General features: G+C 42.7%; 2 protein-coding genes across 2 annotated transcripts in view; both read right to left on the reverse strand.

Moving 5' to 3' along the window:
• Positions 1–15,101, reverse strand: part of Mmd (monocyte to macrophage differentiation associated) — an 86,406-nt gene extending 71,305 nt beyond the window's left edge. Inside the window, exons 1-2 of the mRNA XM_034504904.2 lie at positions 15,019–15,101; positions 206–268 (exon numbers count right to left, since the gene is read on the reverse strand). Of these exons, the coding sequence (XP_034360795.1) occupies positions 206–234 (29 nt within the window). The 5' untranslated portion in view covers positions 235–268; positions 15,019–15,101. The remainder of the gene's footprint in view (positions 1–205; positions 269–15,018) is intronic.
• An 88-nt stretch (positions 15,102–15,189) lies between these two features.
• On the reverse strand, positions 15,190–15,588 carry Smim36 (small integral membrane protein 36). The gene has a single exon (XM_076936034.1). The coding sequence runs from the start codon at positions 15,472–15,474 to the stop codon at positions 15,190–15,192; it is 285 nt and encodes a 94-aa protein (XP_076792149.1). The 5' UTR covers positions 15,475–15,588.
• Positions 15,589–16,418: the final 830 nt, after the last annotated feature.

Raw genomic sequence — 16,418 nt, forward strand, 5'->3', positions numbered from 1 at the left:
TAATTAGCTGCAATTATTAGCCCTGCTGCCATAGAATGCACAGTAACAGAGGAAGGAAATGAAGGCACCAGGGAGAAGCAGTTGGGTGTTCTGCTAATGGCTAATGGCCACACTGGTCAATTAAGGCCCTCCAAAACCCAAAGCAATACTGACCCCAGAACACAGAGAACAAAGGACAATTTGAAGTAAAAAAATGTGTACTTACACAGTGTTCTCTCTGGTATCCTCCCACATTCTGAGGCAATGATATGTCCCTGAAGAGAGATTCCTGTGGGAATAAATCACAGCAGGCAAAAAAGAACAGTGAGGCTTGTTAGAAGCTGGGGTTGGAAGGCTTCTTCTCTTACTAGATGTGTGATTCGGGGCCAGTCCGTTCCATTATTGTAGAACCAGCAACCACATGGTGGCTCACATCCATCTGTAATGGGATCTGATGCCCTCTTCTGGTGTGTCTGAAGACAGCTACAGTGCCCTCACATACATAAAGTAAATAAATGAATATTAAAAAAAAAAAAAAACCTGAGTAGCTTTAATATCTTCCCTGTAATGTCAGCATTCAGGGAGGCTGAGGCAGAGCCTGCTCAGGGCAGGCTGGCTAGCTAGACTAGCTGAATTGAAAAACTCTGGGTTCAGCAAGAGACCGTAACTTGGGGAGAACAAGTAGAGAGTGCTTATGAAGACACTTGATGTCAACCTCTGGCTTACACACACACACACACACACACACACACACACACACACACGCACAGAGAGAGAGAGAGAGAGAGAGAGAGAGAGAGAGAGAGAGAGAGAGAGAGAGAGTGTGTTTGGGTCTATTCAGTGTGTAGATTATAGTCTATCATACGTAGGAACTCAAACAGGAAGTAGTATAGTAGGTCAGCCTGTTTGCTATTCCACATGAAATTACCTCTGACCAAGGAACTCTCACAGTCAAGTACAAATAAAAGAAACTATGAAGGAATGCTGCTTTTTGGTCCACACAGGCTTGGTCCTATACAGCCCAGGTCGTCTGAACAGGGAATGGTGCTGCCCACAGTGGGCACGGCCCTCCTATAACAATTAACAAGCAAGGAAACGGCCTCCTCATAGACATGCCTACAGCCCAATCTGGACAAACTAATTCTTCAATGCTCTCCTCTCAGACAACTCTAGGCTGTGTCTAGTTGACAAAGTTTACCGGGACACAGCCATTTGGGGAACTGAGGACTGATTCCGCATTTCAGCTCACTGGGGACTTTTTCCTTTTACCTTGGGTGGTATCACCATCTTGAATCTAAACGAACCTCACAGAAAGGAGAGAGACACATGTATAAAATTCCCAGATCTCTCTTCCCTGAAAAGCATTATGAGACACAGGAATGTGTGTGACTCCTCTTAGCAAACTCCCTAGAGGAGTGGGGTGGGCAGTCTTTGGTCTTCCACAGAAAATGACTGGAAGGAGCCTGATGGTTTAGAGTCATCTAGATTCAAAACCAGTCTCCAGCAATGCTGCTTGCTGCCTCTGAGTTAAGCTGCTAGACAGGACTGCCATCCCAGCAAGAGGTGAGTGAGCAGCTATGCTTGACTCCTTTCCATGTTTGTCTGCTCTTCAGCATTGAGCTGCTCTGGGGTTTTCTGGTTACAATGACAAGGACCATGTCAGACTCCCAAGTCAGACTCCCAAGTCAGTCCAGGACTCTTGTCTTGTGTCTGCTGAGTGTGCACTAGAGTTTGACAAGCATGCCTGCTCTATCTTTGGAAGCTAAAAGTTCTTGTACTTTCTCCAGCTCCAGCAGAGCCCAGCTCATTGCTATGGGGGCTGTATTATGAAACACACTCCCAATGCCCTTTGACTCTCTTTTAAGTAATTTCACAAGCAATAGAGTTTTGTGGCAGAAAAAATATGAAACTGTCAGTGTAACTGAGAAAAAATTATAATTTCTAAAAGTTCAGTATTGTTTCTGAAGTTTTAGTTCCTGCTGTAAGACACACGGAGATATGTATGATGTATACTATGGTTGGGGGCTACATTGCACATGCTTTTCAGAAATCCTTTAAAATTATGTTATTAGCATACTCCAGTGTTAATAACTCAGTTCCACAATAAGTCTGTATTATTCTAATGTAAATTTTCACCCCAATATGTCAAGCCATTCCCATTTTGAACACTTAACCTATTATCAGTGCTTTCTATTTAGCCTTTTAGGTATTTCTAATACATTTATTTATCTTTTTTTCCATAGGGAAAACTTTCCTCCTCCTCCTCCTCTTCCTCCTCTTTTTCCTCCTCCTCCTCCTCTTCTTCCTCTGCCTTCTTTGTCTCCTCCTCTTCCTCCTCCTCTTCCTTTTCCTCCTCCTCCTCCTCCTTTTGTTCTTCCTGTTTATGGTCTTGTTCTTGTTCTCATCCTCCTCCTCTTTCTTCCTCCTCTTCCTCTTCTTTTCTTCTTTCTCCTCCATTGCTTCCTCCTTTTCCCTTTCCCCCATCTTCCTTCTCTAGCTCTTCCTCCTCCATCCTCCCTCCCTCCTTCTCTTCTCTTTCTTTTTTCAGTTCCTGTCTTTTGAGACAGGGTCTCATGTAGCCCAGGCTTACCTTAGACTCACTATATAGGCTTCTATATTCTGATCTTCCTGCATGAACCTCCATACTGACTTATGTGGGATAAGAAAATTGAACACAGGATTTTCTGTGTGCTAGGTAAAGCTTTATCAGCTGAGCCATATCCCCAACCTAGGAAGAATTTCTAAAAGTATAATTTGTGGACCAAATGTTTTCAAATTTGAGAGGACACACACACACACACATCATGTATGCATATGCATATTTACATGTATACTCAAGTTGCCACATAACACATTGTATGAATGCATGTCATCAGCAACAGTATAGAAGTATGCCCTTCTTCTACTGTCATTATAGCTGTCACCATCATCACCATCACCCTCATCATAGCTAATATATGACATATGCTATATGATATAGTGTTGCCTAGCAACTGTCTAAACACTATTATAGCAACTTAATGAATTGTCACAAGAGCCGAGTGGCAGATGTCACCAGTAATCAAAATTGCAATGGACAGTCAAACCTAAGTGTCCAGTGTGAGTAAATACAAAAGTGAAAAAAAATTAACCCCATCTTCAAATCCTGCTTTAAAAAGTAATCACTATTGAAAGTTTTGTGAACTAGATTATGGGAATAGCCTTAGTATCTCATGTTCCCTAAAAAATAATTTTAACTCTTGGTTTGTGCCCTTGACATTTCTTGGGAATGGAAAAATACACAAAACAGAACATATGATATGGACTCAGAATGAGAATGATGAGTGAGCCAGCAGATGCACCATTCAGTCTCTCAGAAATGGTGCATGAGAAAAATCAGCCCATAATATTTATGCTTTCCCATCTCAGGCATGGTCCGAATAGATTTCAACCAGGATTTGTAAAGCTCTGTTGTCCTTACCCAGAGATGCACTGCATCTGCATAGGTAAATTCACTTATATTGGGAAAGTGAAAAACAGTGTAGTTCATAGCACACCAATTTTACTTCAGCAGAAAATGAAACAAAATGATAGAGTTGAAACTGAGGAGCAGGATTATGGGTAAGCGGGATTATGGGTAACCTACATCTTTTTTTATAAACTTTGCTATGTTTTTCTCAGTTCCCCAGATGAATGAGTGGTCCTTTCACAATAAAAATGCAACAAAAGTAATTTCAGTGATGAATAAAAGAGAATCAAGCAATATACCACTTGCTACTAGGTCAACAACGGCTTGTCTACCTTTTCCTTGTCAGCACTTTTCAAGACTACCTTAACACATACATATTAATTTTAGAAAAGGGAAAACAACTGGGGAGACTGTTCATGCCAAATTCCTGTGCTCCCCCTTTCCTTTCAGAGTTTGTTGGGAACGTCAATGTCCCTAATGAAATCTGGCTGCTTTCTCCTTCATTCTACACAGAGGCAGACATTTGGTTAAGGTCTGGTCAGTGAACTGTAAAAAGACACAGCGCTGGCCCGTGGTCTAACTCGGCTGACCTAGGATTATTTGCCTGGACCTCAGAGTTAAAGTTTGGAGCTGTAGTATCTAAATTCTGACAAGAAAGAATCTAAAGGAGTTCATGGGGGGGGGGGGGAGCCAAGGGGGGAAAAATAGAGTTACCCGGATGTAGGGGCCATCTTGGATACGCTGGAGACAGAGCTTCTGAAAGTTTCCTGTCAACATTGTGCTTCAGGGGACAACCAACACCATACCATGCTTCAACTAGTGTATTTGGTTCTCTTTCCTCCCCACTTCCCCTTCCTCCCCCTCCCCCTTCCTTCCCCCTCTCCCCTCCCTCCCTTTCTTCTCCTCCCTCCCTCCCTCCCACCCTCCCTCCCTTCACCTCTTCCTTGCTCTCTTGCTTTCTTTTCTCTCTCCCTCCCTCTTTCCTTCCCCTCCTTCTCTTCCCTCCCCCTCCCTTCCTTCTCCCCCTCTCCTTTCTTTCTAATTATTGTTGTTTATTTGTTTTGATTTTTTTAGTATGAGGGCCGAGCCAAAGACATTGTGCATTCTAGGCAAACACTTTATACATGAGTGACACCCTCAGCCTCTGATTCTTTATTAGTTACACCTGAGCATATTTTTAAAAAGACAAAATACAACCTTTTTTTTTTTTAAATAGAGAAACATAAACTTTAATTCCTAACCACTGAGACTATCTTTTTAAAAAATGGGTTTAGTGGAAATGCAATGAAATTTACTTAGAATGGAAATGCAAGGCAATGTTCTAAAAATTAAAGATCGTCTGCAGCTCCAGCAAATCTCCCATGTTTCTCATTGTCAACACTCCCAGCATGGTGGTGAGCTCATTATTTTTGCATTTGGGAACATATTTGTTAATATACCCTAGCAACTAGGAAATCAGTATCCCCCCATATGCCTGAGCTGAGAGCATTTGTCATGGTTTGTGTTTCCTCTAAAGAGTGTAGGACAGACCTTGATTTGTCAAAGCTCCAGCATGGGGATAGTTACTTGAAATGTCAGCTGGAAAACACACTAGCACTCGGGGGTGTTTGCCACTGATCCTGTGAAAGGGAGACTCAGAATTCTGTTGATGCTTCCTGCTTCTGCTCTCTGATCAACAATGCCCCAGCTCTGTGTGGCTTTTCAGGACACATCTTCCTGTCACTAGAGGATTCATTCTAGAAGGAAGAACGGCTAAGAAAAAGAAACACACACACACGCACACACATGCACGCACGCACGTGCACGCGCACATGCACACACACATGCTCGCATGCACACGCACACACCACTCCTCTCTGCCTAAGGACAGGACACTGAATCATCCCAGATGCCTCTCTGCTGTATCCTGTATCTATTGATTTTTTTTTTTTGAATGGGGTAGTCATTTTCGTTCAGCCAAAGAAACACAGCCATTACCTAAGAATGGAGACTCTGATATGCTCAGCCCTGTATGAGGTGTAGTGTTGGGGGTTGACGTGGGAGGTTGGGTGTTACTCAGCCTCTTACATTAGATATTTAATATACAGCCAGGAGATTCAAAGGAAAGAGTAGGATTTACCAATTTATGGGAGATTAACCTTTGTTTATGTGCATAGATCTCCTCCAACCTAATAATTACCAGGGTGTATTTTCTTTCTTCCCCCAATCCTCCTTTGGGAGGCAGGGTTTCTCTGTTTCAGGTTTTGCTGTCCTAAAACTCCTCTGTAGACCAGGCTGGCTTCTAACACAGAAATCTGCCTGCCTTTGCCCGTGAGTGCTGGGATTCAAGACGTGTGCCGCTGCTACACTAGCTTGTTAATTTTCTTAAAAACAATTCTATACCATGTTCCTATGTCAGATGTGCACCCCCACTGATCCAGAGTAAAGCGTGAGGGTTGGAAGGAGAGAAGGGAAACAGAAAGTTCCTTTTACACATAGACAAAATCAGAGGTTATGAGGCGGAATGGGGTAGATACTTAAGGGCAGACATATAAAACAATGCAGAGCATCTGTAAGAATGTGTGTGTAGAATGATAAATGCACACACACACACAGAAGAATGAGCAGTAGGATCAGAATCACAGAAAGGAACATACATTCACCTCTCCAAAGTATTGCGTAGGCACTAGTTTAAAGAATGGACTTTACAATTCCAGTTGTGTCAACTTGGGGAAAAACAATACAACATGTTGACCTCTTAGTAACAGTTCAGAGGACATATGTCCCGTGCTCTGGCAGCCCTTCTCTTGCTCCTTGGTAAGTTTCATGAGGTCGGAGTTCACAGCAGGTGCTGATCCACGCTGTAGAAATATTCTTTAGGTAAGAGGTCTGTCAGTGTATGTGAGCTTTTTCTGTGCTGACGGTGCCTGCTTGTGTGTCGGCGCTTTACAAATAAGCTGAGAGTGATGTGGGGCTGCTGCTACCCTTCAGTTGACTTTCTGTATTCAAACCGGTAAATCATTCACACACTTCAGTAATTCATTATTAGTAACAAATGGTTCCCAGCACAGCCGACAGGTGATGGTGACTCACCAGCGTGCTGTGACCCTGGCTTTCGGCCACCTCCTGTTAACCACAGTTTATCACACCTTTGCTCTAATCTGATTGGATGTCTTCACAGGCCATGTTTACACAAATCACTAGGAGAACAGGGCTCCTTTCTGAAACTGCAGGAGAATGACTGGAAAGATAGGCAAAGTGCAAGAGCAAAGTGACTTAGACCATCAGAAAATGCGTGTTTGCAGGCTTGCCATGTGTGTGCACAGGCATACACATATCCACACTCTTGCTCCATTTCTCAGGAGTCATCTGTCTCCCCAACTCTGGGACCACAAATCCACACCATCACATACACAGCAAACCCTGTGAACTGATGATGAGAGAGAACCGATGAGTTCTCTCTCCAGAGCAGGGGGAAACCTTGCCTGGATTTTCTGATTTTCCTCCTTCCTGGTATGATTTTAATTCCATCAAAAATATCAGTCTTTCCTCCTCTTCTCCATGGCAAATAGTTGTTACAGCTAATCTTCTGTGATGAGAACACCGCTACCAATCTGACTGCTGCTCCAGATTCCAAATCCCACAAACACGTTTGCTCTAAGCTTCTTCTGGACGATGATAAAATCTCCGGAAGCAGCATGTTTTCGTTTCCCACCTGTATTTCAGGTTTCTGACCCAAATTTTTCCCCCAGCCTCCCCAGCCCCCCCAGCCCCGCCGCCATTTTTAGCTTTCTTCTGAGCTTCATTTTGTATGCCTGCCGGCTTTGGGTTGCACTTGAGGCCACCAAGCTGGAGATGTGCCAAGTGGAGAAGGAACGAATCCCAGCAGAGGCTGGGGAGAGCGCAGGAGACGACAGAGGTGCAAACTTCCCGCTATCTTGGGAATAGGTTAAAGTTGAACAGGATAAGAAGGGTAACATTGAGGAGAACTGTTACAGCCGATTCAGAGTAGCACTTGATATTTGAATATTTCAAACACTAGTGGATGCTATTACCATGGTTCAGTGGTAGAGTATTTATTTACCCAGCATAGCAATATCCTCGGTTCAGTTCCCAGCACCATGCATGTGCTTGCGCTGCTTACACGCGCGCGCGCACACACACACACACACACACACACACACACACACACACAAAATCTTGCCACTGGTTTTTACCACCAGTGATCTTAGGGAGAGTGACGTCATGTGGAAGAAACTGTCCATGACATCTCTGTGCAGCACTGGACTCTACACTCTATCTGACACTAAGGCGGTACTGTCCTAATCCAGAGGATTGTATTTAGTATTCCTCCAACAAGGCAGGGAGTGATAAGAGACAAGAATAGCCACTCTGTTTTCATCTTCATGAGTTACTTTGTTATTTCCCAGGGATACTGGGCAGCTTTGCCATCATCATGAACACTCAGGCGACAGTCAGCATCCCCAGATTCTACCAGCCCTATCCTACCACCTCAAGGCTTCTGCATGACACTCTGAAGATGGATCATGGGCCTAGAGACACGGCTCAACAGGTATGAGCACCTGTCGCTCTTGCAGATGGCCCAGGCTTGATTTCTAGCCAACCAACACGGTGGTGGCCCACGACCACCTGTAACTCTTGGGGAGTTCGAGACTGTTCCAGAGGGTCTTACGCTGTCTTCTGATTTCAGTGTTTGGGTTTCAGACATACAATTGGTGAACATACATACATGTAGACAAAATGCTCATACTTGTAAAATAAAATAAATAAATATAAAAACCATTTGTTAAGATGATTATTTGAAGAAAACTGAATCCTCTAGGGCTAATACTAATTGGTTTCTGTAACAATTAAGTATTCTTGTACTTGGGCTCCATAATATATAATATTAGAGGCAGTATGCGTGTGTGTGTGTGTGTGTGTGTGTTTACATTATGTGCATAGAGAGCACCCGTGGGTGTCGTTCTTGAGACACCATCCAGCTGGTTTTGTTTTTGCTTTTACTGGCCCTAAGCTGGCTAAGTGGGTCAGGCTGGCTGGCCAGCAAGTCTCAGAGTCTCCTTACCTCTGTCTCCCTAACCACTGGGATTAGAAGCTCCTGTTGCCACATGGAATTATTCATTTATTTTTAGCATGAAACTTGGGGATCAAACTTGGGTCCTTGTGCTTCTGAGGCAAGCACCTTACCAACTGAGCCATCTGTCTCCCTGGCCTGTGTGTGTGTGTGTGTGTGTGTGTGTGTGTGTGTGTGTGAGAGAGAGAGAGAGAGAGAGAGAGAGAGAGAGAGAGAGAGAGAGAGAGAAAGCAGAGAGACACACACACAGAGAGAATATGGGGGGAGTAGGGGAGAAGGAGAGAGAGGGATGCAGAGAATGAAGGAGAGAGAGATGTGTCCCTTGCCCTGAGACTCAGACTTCTTACTGTGTCACTTCTGATAGTGTCCTGTACTTTGGACTGTAAAACACCCTCTCACATCCCTCAAACATCTTTGACTCCATCTGTTCCAGCCATTCTGACACCGACTCCTCCATGTTGTGGAGTTGCCAGAGAATCCACAAAACTCAAACACCAGTGAATTCACAGCCAACCATGCGAGGAATCTTAGTTGTGATTCCTAGTGTGACTTAGATGATCTTAGTGCCCATCCGTGCTGCATCTTGCTGCTTCCCAGCAGCCTTGGTTCTGGACACATGGTACATGTGTGCTCCACGGCTCACACCACCACATTGTGCCCAGCAGTGAACACAGCACCTCGGCTCAGATTTGAGACTCTGATATTATTATGAACAGCAGTGTTTTTCCTGTACAGTTTTTGTTCTTATGGAAGAAGTGATTCAGTTACAGAAAACTTCTAGTATTTGCCTATCATCATTGCCCAGTATGTATCAATTCATGTATCTTACCTTCATAGTTAAAATGTCTGACTTTATAACTTGGACTTGAGTTTCATAAAAAAAAAAATGCAAAATTAAATTTGGCTTAGGATCATGACAACATCTCCAACCATATCAGAAATGTCCCTAAACACTGCGGATTTGTGTGAAGTTGCTAGAACCAATGACTTAAAATCAAATATCAGAGAACTCTGAAATCTGCTGAAGGTACTCTTCAACTATGTCCTGCAGTCTCAAGTATTCAGCTAAGACTTAATTATTTATGCAAAACCAGCATACCCATTTCATTAGCATGCAAAACAGCTTGTTAATAACAGTAAAATCTGTGTATAGTAAAGATTGTTTTAAAATAAATCTGTGATTTTTTTTCAGTAAACATATAATTTTTATGTTTTTTTTAAGGTACCCATAAATGGTTTGAATGAAAAGGCGGTACCTGAAGAGAGTTTAAGAGCCTCTGACGGTTTGTGTTTGACACAGCCCATTTTTGGAGGTTGGCCATCCAGGCTAAAGGTCTAAGCAGGGACTGCTCTCTCTGAAGGCTCTTGAAGGATGTGCTCCAGGCCTTTCTCCTGCCTCCCAGCTTTTTTGGTTTGGATCGCACACATCTAGTCTTTCAGGAGTGGTTTCTCTGACTGTCAGTCATCTGTTTCTTTTACAATCTCCAGACAGTATCTTACTGTGCAGTCCAGGTTAACCTCAGATTCAGGATTCTCCCAACTCAGTCTCCTAAGGGCTAAGATAACAGACATGCACTGTTACATGCCTGGTTTCATTTCCTGTGTTGATTACAGTGGTAGCGATATTGGATTGGGGGTTGGGGGTTCCCATCCTACTTCCAGTGTGAGTTAATCTGGACCAATTTATGGCAGAAATGACTGTGTTTCAAACCAAACTCAAATTCTGAGATACTACGTCTAAAGATTTTGACAAATAAGTTAGGGAATATGTGTATTGAGAAAAATTCAACTAACTCCTAACGCTTTCCCTCTCAAATTTCCAGTGGGTGGAGGAACACCTCTTAGCCTGAACTGACCAGAGCCTTCGAATGGTGTGATTCCGTCTTATGTCCACTCGCCTTGGTGTACTAACAATGGATTTCTTGTCACGGAAATGTTACTGTCTGTCAGGGACTTTACATATGCAATTTTAAACTTTAGGGCTATCACTGTTACACTCATATTTTAGCTAAAGTAGCCTGGGAAGTCAAGTCATGCATAAATGGCTTACCAGCCATTGGTGGCAGAAAGGAACTGATGTGGGCTTGTCTGGTAGAATGCCCACCTTAGTTCACTATCCCCTAATGACGTTTGAAACACCAAGGGATACTGTTTTGTCTAAATCAGGGCAATTAACTTATCCCCTATTGTCAACTCTGGCTATAATATTCTGTGGAGCAAATCTGGTCATTATATTACTTAATAGGCATGCCCTGAACCCTAGCGATTGAAAGTGATCAGTAGGGAGAACAAACAACGGTGGATATTTTCTGTGGTGGAAAAATAGTACAAAGGTGAGACCAATAGAAAAAGGTTCATATCCTGTCTGCTGAGTGGGCTAGCTGCTTGGAGACCTTAAAGAAGCTGTCCCTATGCTTTGTGCCACATATTATTAAATGTAAACTCTGTGTGTGTGTGTGTGTGTGTGTGTGTGTGTGTTACTCTCATATGGGAGTGTGAAGATTAAATAAGACCATGGTTAAAAAAAAAAAAATGCCTGGCATACACTTTGATTCTTGAGAATCTCTCATTTTCCTCTCTTTTTTCTCCTGCTGCCTTCTGGGTGTTCTATGTGTATGTCCCCCGAAGCCTATTACTGTGGCCAAATTGGGCAAAATGTTGCATTTGCTTTAACACTAATTGCTCATGATAGGAAAGTAACAAATTGAAAGACTGTGAACCAAGGAAGTGCTAATCCCACAAGAAAACAAAAAATAAGATGGTATTTCGAGGTTGGGGGTGGGGAACTGCATGTTTTTCGTTGGCAGTCCATCCCATTGGGTTTCCGTGGTGAATTCATAAAACCCAAGAACCTCATAGCTGTGAAACTAATAATTCCTGTAGGAAATAGCTTTAATTAAAAACAAGAAATGGTGAGGCTGGGGAGACGACTCAGTGGTTAAGACTGTTGGCTGCTCTTCCAGAGGACCAGGGATCAATTCCCAGCCCCTACATGTTCATTCACAACCATCTGTAACTGCAGTCCCAGGGAATCCAACGCCCTCCTCTGGGCTATGTGAGCATTGCATGCATATGGTATGCTTACACACATGCAAGGGAAACACCCATCCACTGAAGATGAAAGTAGAGAGTAACATATATATATATATATATATATATATATATATATATATATATATATATATATTTCTAGGATTTGAAATACAAACACAAACAGGTGAAGAGACAGAGGGAGCATGCTCAGCATTTAATCTAGCACTTGGGAGACCAAGGCAGGCAGATCCATGAGTTCGGGCTAGCCTGGTCTACAGAGTGAGTTCCAGGACAACCAGGCTACACAGATAAACTCTTGAAAAAGCAAAAATCAAACAACAACAAAAAGAACGAGTATGAGGTAAATAAAGGAGATGATGGCAGAACCATAGATCCACCCCCAGGCCAAAGACTCCTGGAAGAACAACAGTTTCTTCTTGTCTCCCTTCCTTTCTGAATGCGCGGTTAGAGCCCGGGGGTTGCATGAAGAGGCATAAAAGTTTACCTGTCGATAATTCATCTCTGAATTTATATGTTAATGGCATGTGGAGGTGCCACCTTTGGGTACGTACTTAGAGATAGCTGAGAGTGGGACATTTTACCACAGAACTAGTGGAATCATAATGCAAACCTGGCCATTACAACCCATGGATACTTGGTGGTAGGGTTTTTTGTTTTGTTTTGCTTTTTTTTTTTTTTTTTTTGGTATCTTGCATAATAATATTTGCAGTGGGTTTTGGTCAATGTGATCTCTGAACATGCTGGGCATTTACAGAAGCTGCTCAGGTCAGTGCTGTTAGCACTCTAAAAGACCAAGGATTATGATGACAAAATAAGGTTAGCTTGCTTAAAAAAAAAAAAAAAAAAAAAAAGGAAAGAGAGACTGGGGTTAGCAGTCTTGTACCTGGTGACATCCTCTGCCACGCTGTGACAGCACAGCATGTGGATTCTTGGACTTTGCAATCTGCAGGATCATGAGTCAAGGGACCCTTTCCTCTTTACAGTCACATGATCTCCAGTGCTGACGTGTAGCCACACAAAACAGACCAGCATGTCAGCAAGAGGCTTAGAGATAGATGCTTATCATAAAATTCTTTACCAGAAACAAACAAACAAACAAACAAACAAAAACCCTTTAAATCCTGAAATTGGTTTCTGTTTAGAGAACACAAATACACTTAAATCATATTACCTGGGTGCCGGGGACTTGAGTAGTTCAATACCACCCATTCCAACCTTAGCTTGCCTATAGCTAATTTTCTGGCTTCCCTTCTTTTCTGTTCTCTGTCTTTGTTTTCCTTCATGGTTGTTATTATTATTATTATTATTATTATTATTATTATTATTTATTATTATCATCATCATCATCATTATTTTGTTCTCTTTTTCTTATGTTATACTTTTCTCCATATCTGCTAGTTTCCCTTTAAAAAAATCCATCATTTATTTGTGCTTGTGCATGTGCATATGTGTGTGTGTGTGTGTGTGCATGCAGGTGCTCTCTGAAGTTAGAACAGACTGTTAGAGCCTCTGGGACTGAGGTGAACAGCATTTGTAAGTCACTCAACATGGGAGTTTGGAACTGAACTCTGGTTCAAGAGCAGCAAGTGCCTTAAAGCCTTCAGCCATCTTTCCACCATCTCCCCTTGTCTTATTGAATTGCCACAAATATGGAATTGAAACATAACTGCAAAGATTTCATGTAACTATTTTTGAGTGAATTCTTATTTCATATTCTTAATTAAAAATATTATTGATTCTCTTGTTAGATGAGTTAAACATTTATGACGCTCAAAAGCTAAATCAATTAATATATTGCTAATTTTGGCCACTCCCTGACTTTTCCTCCAATGATATATTTTGCATTTACTGACTTAGGGTAAAGAAAGAAGGACATTAGTACGGGAAGAGAAACTCCTAGAAGCAGTGTGTGAATTTTCTATATTATGCTGTCATATTTTACATTTTCATTTTAGGAGTGGAGATTGTTATTTGACCGTGAACTTAAAAATTCTGCATATTTTCTACATAATTTTCAAAACATGTATGTAAGAGAACCATTTTGTCTTCATAATTGTTGTAGCTACCTGTAAAGACAAAACTGTAAACACAAAACAGGACTCAGAGTGGAAGCTGGGCAAGCTGGGCCAGGCTCTCCTCTTTCCTCTTCTCTCACAGAAACTGTAATTCAATTTCACATTTTTTTTTTTCCACAGTTTTAGAAGACATCAGACTTCCACGGTCAATGGAGTCTATAATTTTTTGCTTGTAAGCTTCATTTTTGACCTTCCTTATATACAAAATTCTATCTCCTGTATTCCCAACATACTTTCACCTGCTAGGAAAATAACCATTTATCTTACAAGTTGAGTCACCTTCGCTTTGATGGCCGAGTAGGTGAGACTAGCCAATTAGCACTGAACAGATGCATTTTTATTTCTGCAACCTGTAGGACCCTGGCAGAGTACCCACAATGCTCTTCGAACATCATGTTCAAAAAAAATCTTAGTCAACAACAACAACAAAGGACCAAGAACATAGTGGGCACACTTTGGGGGATTAAAATAAGAAGTCTTAAAAATCTCAGATTTTTTTTTAAATGAATCTGCAATGTTTACATTATATCAAGTCAGCTTTTAAGACCAGAGGTAAAACTTCCTGTGTCTGTGCATGTATTTATGCATGTACATGTATTTATGCATGTGTAGGTATGTATGCATGAGCTTGTGCAGGGATGTAGAGGCCAAAGGTTGAATAGCTTCTTCTATTATTCTCTGTTTTATTGTTTGAGACAGGGTCTCTCACTGAGCCTGACCCTGGAGCTCACTGATTCAGCTAAAGAAGGTGATTACACCCCAGAGACAGACCCGCCTGTCTCTGGATCTGTCTCTGGGGTTACAGGCCCATGGAACCACACTCATCTCTCACATCAGTGCATGGGATCTGAACACAGGTCCTCATGCTCTTGTAGGAAGTGCTTTTCTGAATGAGCTCTCTCCAGCCACCAGAGATGAAGCTTCCTGATAAAAAAAAGTACACATAGGAACCAGGCCGACATTCATTGCAGCAGGAATAAGTGTTAAACATTACCTCAAGTAGTTTTAGTAAGCAGATTCATTGGAAACTGAAATTTTCAGATGAAAATTTATCACTAGACCCGAGGTATAAAGAGGCAGGTCAATTCCAGCCTTGGCCACACAGCTTGTATTGGAAGAGAAATGGAATGAGCCTTTACACACAGACACAATACCCTGAAGTCTCCATGTGTTAAGTTTGATTCCTTAAAAATAATAACGTTGTACAGACTTGATTAGTTTCATTATGTATTACACAGACACCTTACCCACCCTACCTGTCTTTTAAACCTTATACGAAGTCCACCCCTCCTAGCTTGAAGGTACTCGTAACCAGCCTCACTCTGAAACATTGTTGCTGAGATCTTGCCTTTGGAGAGCACAGCTGAAAAGCGTTTGGAGTATCTTACCTTAAACAGTTGTTTTATTCACAAGAAGAGTGCCCAGAGGGCAGCTAGTAAGTCGGCGCCTCCGTTTCCTCAGCCAATCAAGACGTGCATTTGGGGAGAACAGGGGCCAAGATAGGAACAATCGTTTTCTGCGGCATTTGTTGGTCTCTTCCCAGCATCCCTTCTCCAGTCTCACACTACGGTGCTTTTCTTCCCAATTGGAGCAGGATCCTTAAAGTGAAGGCTGGGTCCCCTTTCCCAGTGGGATCTATGAGCACTGTGCTGAGTCAGCACCACTTGGATGGACGGCTGGGCGTTCAGTGTGGTCTCCGGAGGAGCATACTCCTTACTGGGATCTTTGCCTCGGCAGTCATACAGCACACAGGAGATGAGAAACACCAACAGCAAGATGACGTAGCTTGCAACAAGGATGATGAGGTTCAAGGTGACAGGGTCGATCTCCAGGTAGAACTCCATCACCTCTCCCACAGAGGGGAAGTGTGTCTAGAGAAAGGCATTTGGGGTCAGTGTGGGCATCGCGAGGAGTAAACACTAGGGCTACATTGACTCTGGAATAAAAATACAATAATCTCCACTGCTCCAGGAAACCTCGGGGATTAGAGCTGCTCAGTTTAATAACTTAAGCTCTTTCTGTTAATACCACAGCCACTGACACTGGAGTGTGAGAGGGAGATGGAGAGGAAATGGGGACAGACACGAAGAGGGAGAGGGAGGGAGAGAGGGAGGGAGAGAGGGAGGGAGAGAGGGAGGGAGGGAGGGATCCATTTGAGCAAGTGCTGTTAATGAGTGCACAGTCACAAACTGTAGCACTCATATAGCCCTGAAAACTGTGAAGTGTGTAGTATTGCTGGCCTTCAACTCATAAAAGCTTAATGTGAGTTATGGGGTGATTTGGGATGCCAGGCCTTTGGGATTTAGATCAGCATTGGTTTTTGTTTGTTTGTTTTGTTTTTGTTTTTAATCAGGAGGAAAGTAACAGTACCTAGTAGGTAGATTTACTACCTACTGGTGGTTTGAATATTCAAACACAGTTCCCCATAGACACCAGTGTTTGGATACTTGATCTTTTGGTAGAACTGTTTGGGAAGGATTGGAGGTGTGTGGCCTTGTCGGAAGCGGTGAATCATTAGGAGTGGGCTTTGAAGTTTCAAAAGGGTCAAGGCATTATTCCAAGTGTGCATCAGTCCAAGTGTGCATCAGTCCAAGTGTGCATCAGTCCAAGTGTGCATCAGTCCAAGTGTGCATCAGTCCAAGTGTGCATCAGTCCAAGTGTGCATCAGTTTGCCTCTTGCTTGTGGCTCAAGATGTGACTTTTAACTGTCCCAGCTGCTATAGTGCTTCCTGGTGCCTCTGCACTGCCGTCATGGATCCTGACCCCCGGAAACCGTCAGCTCAGTTAA

This window comes from Arvicanthis niloticus, chromosome 6 (genome assembly GCF_011762505.2).
Source record: "Arvicanthis niloticus isolate mArvNil1 chromosome 6, mArvNil1.pat.X, whole genome shotgun sequence".
Lineage (NCBI taxonomy): Eukaryota > Metazoa > Chordata > Mammalia > Rodentia > Muridae > Arvicanthis > Arvicanthis niloticus.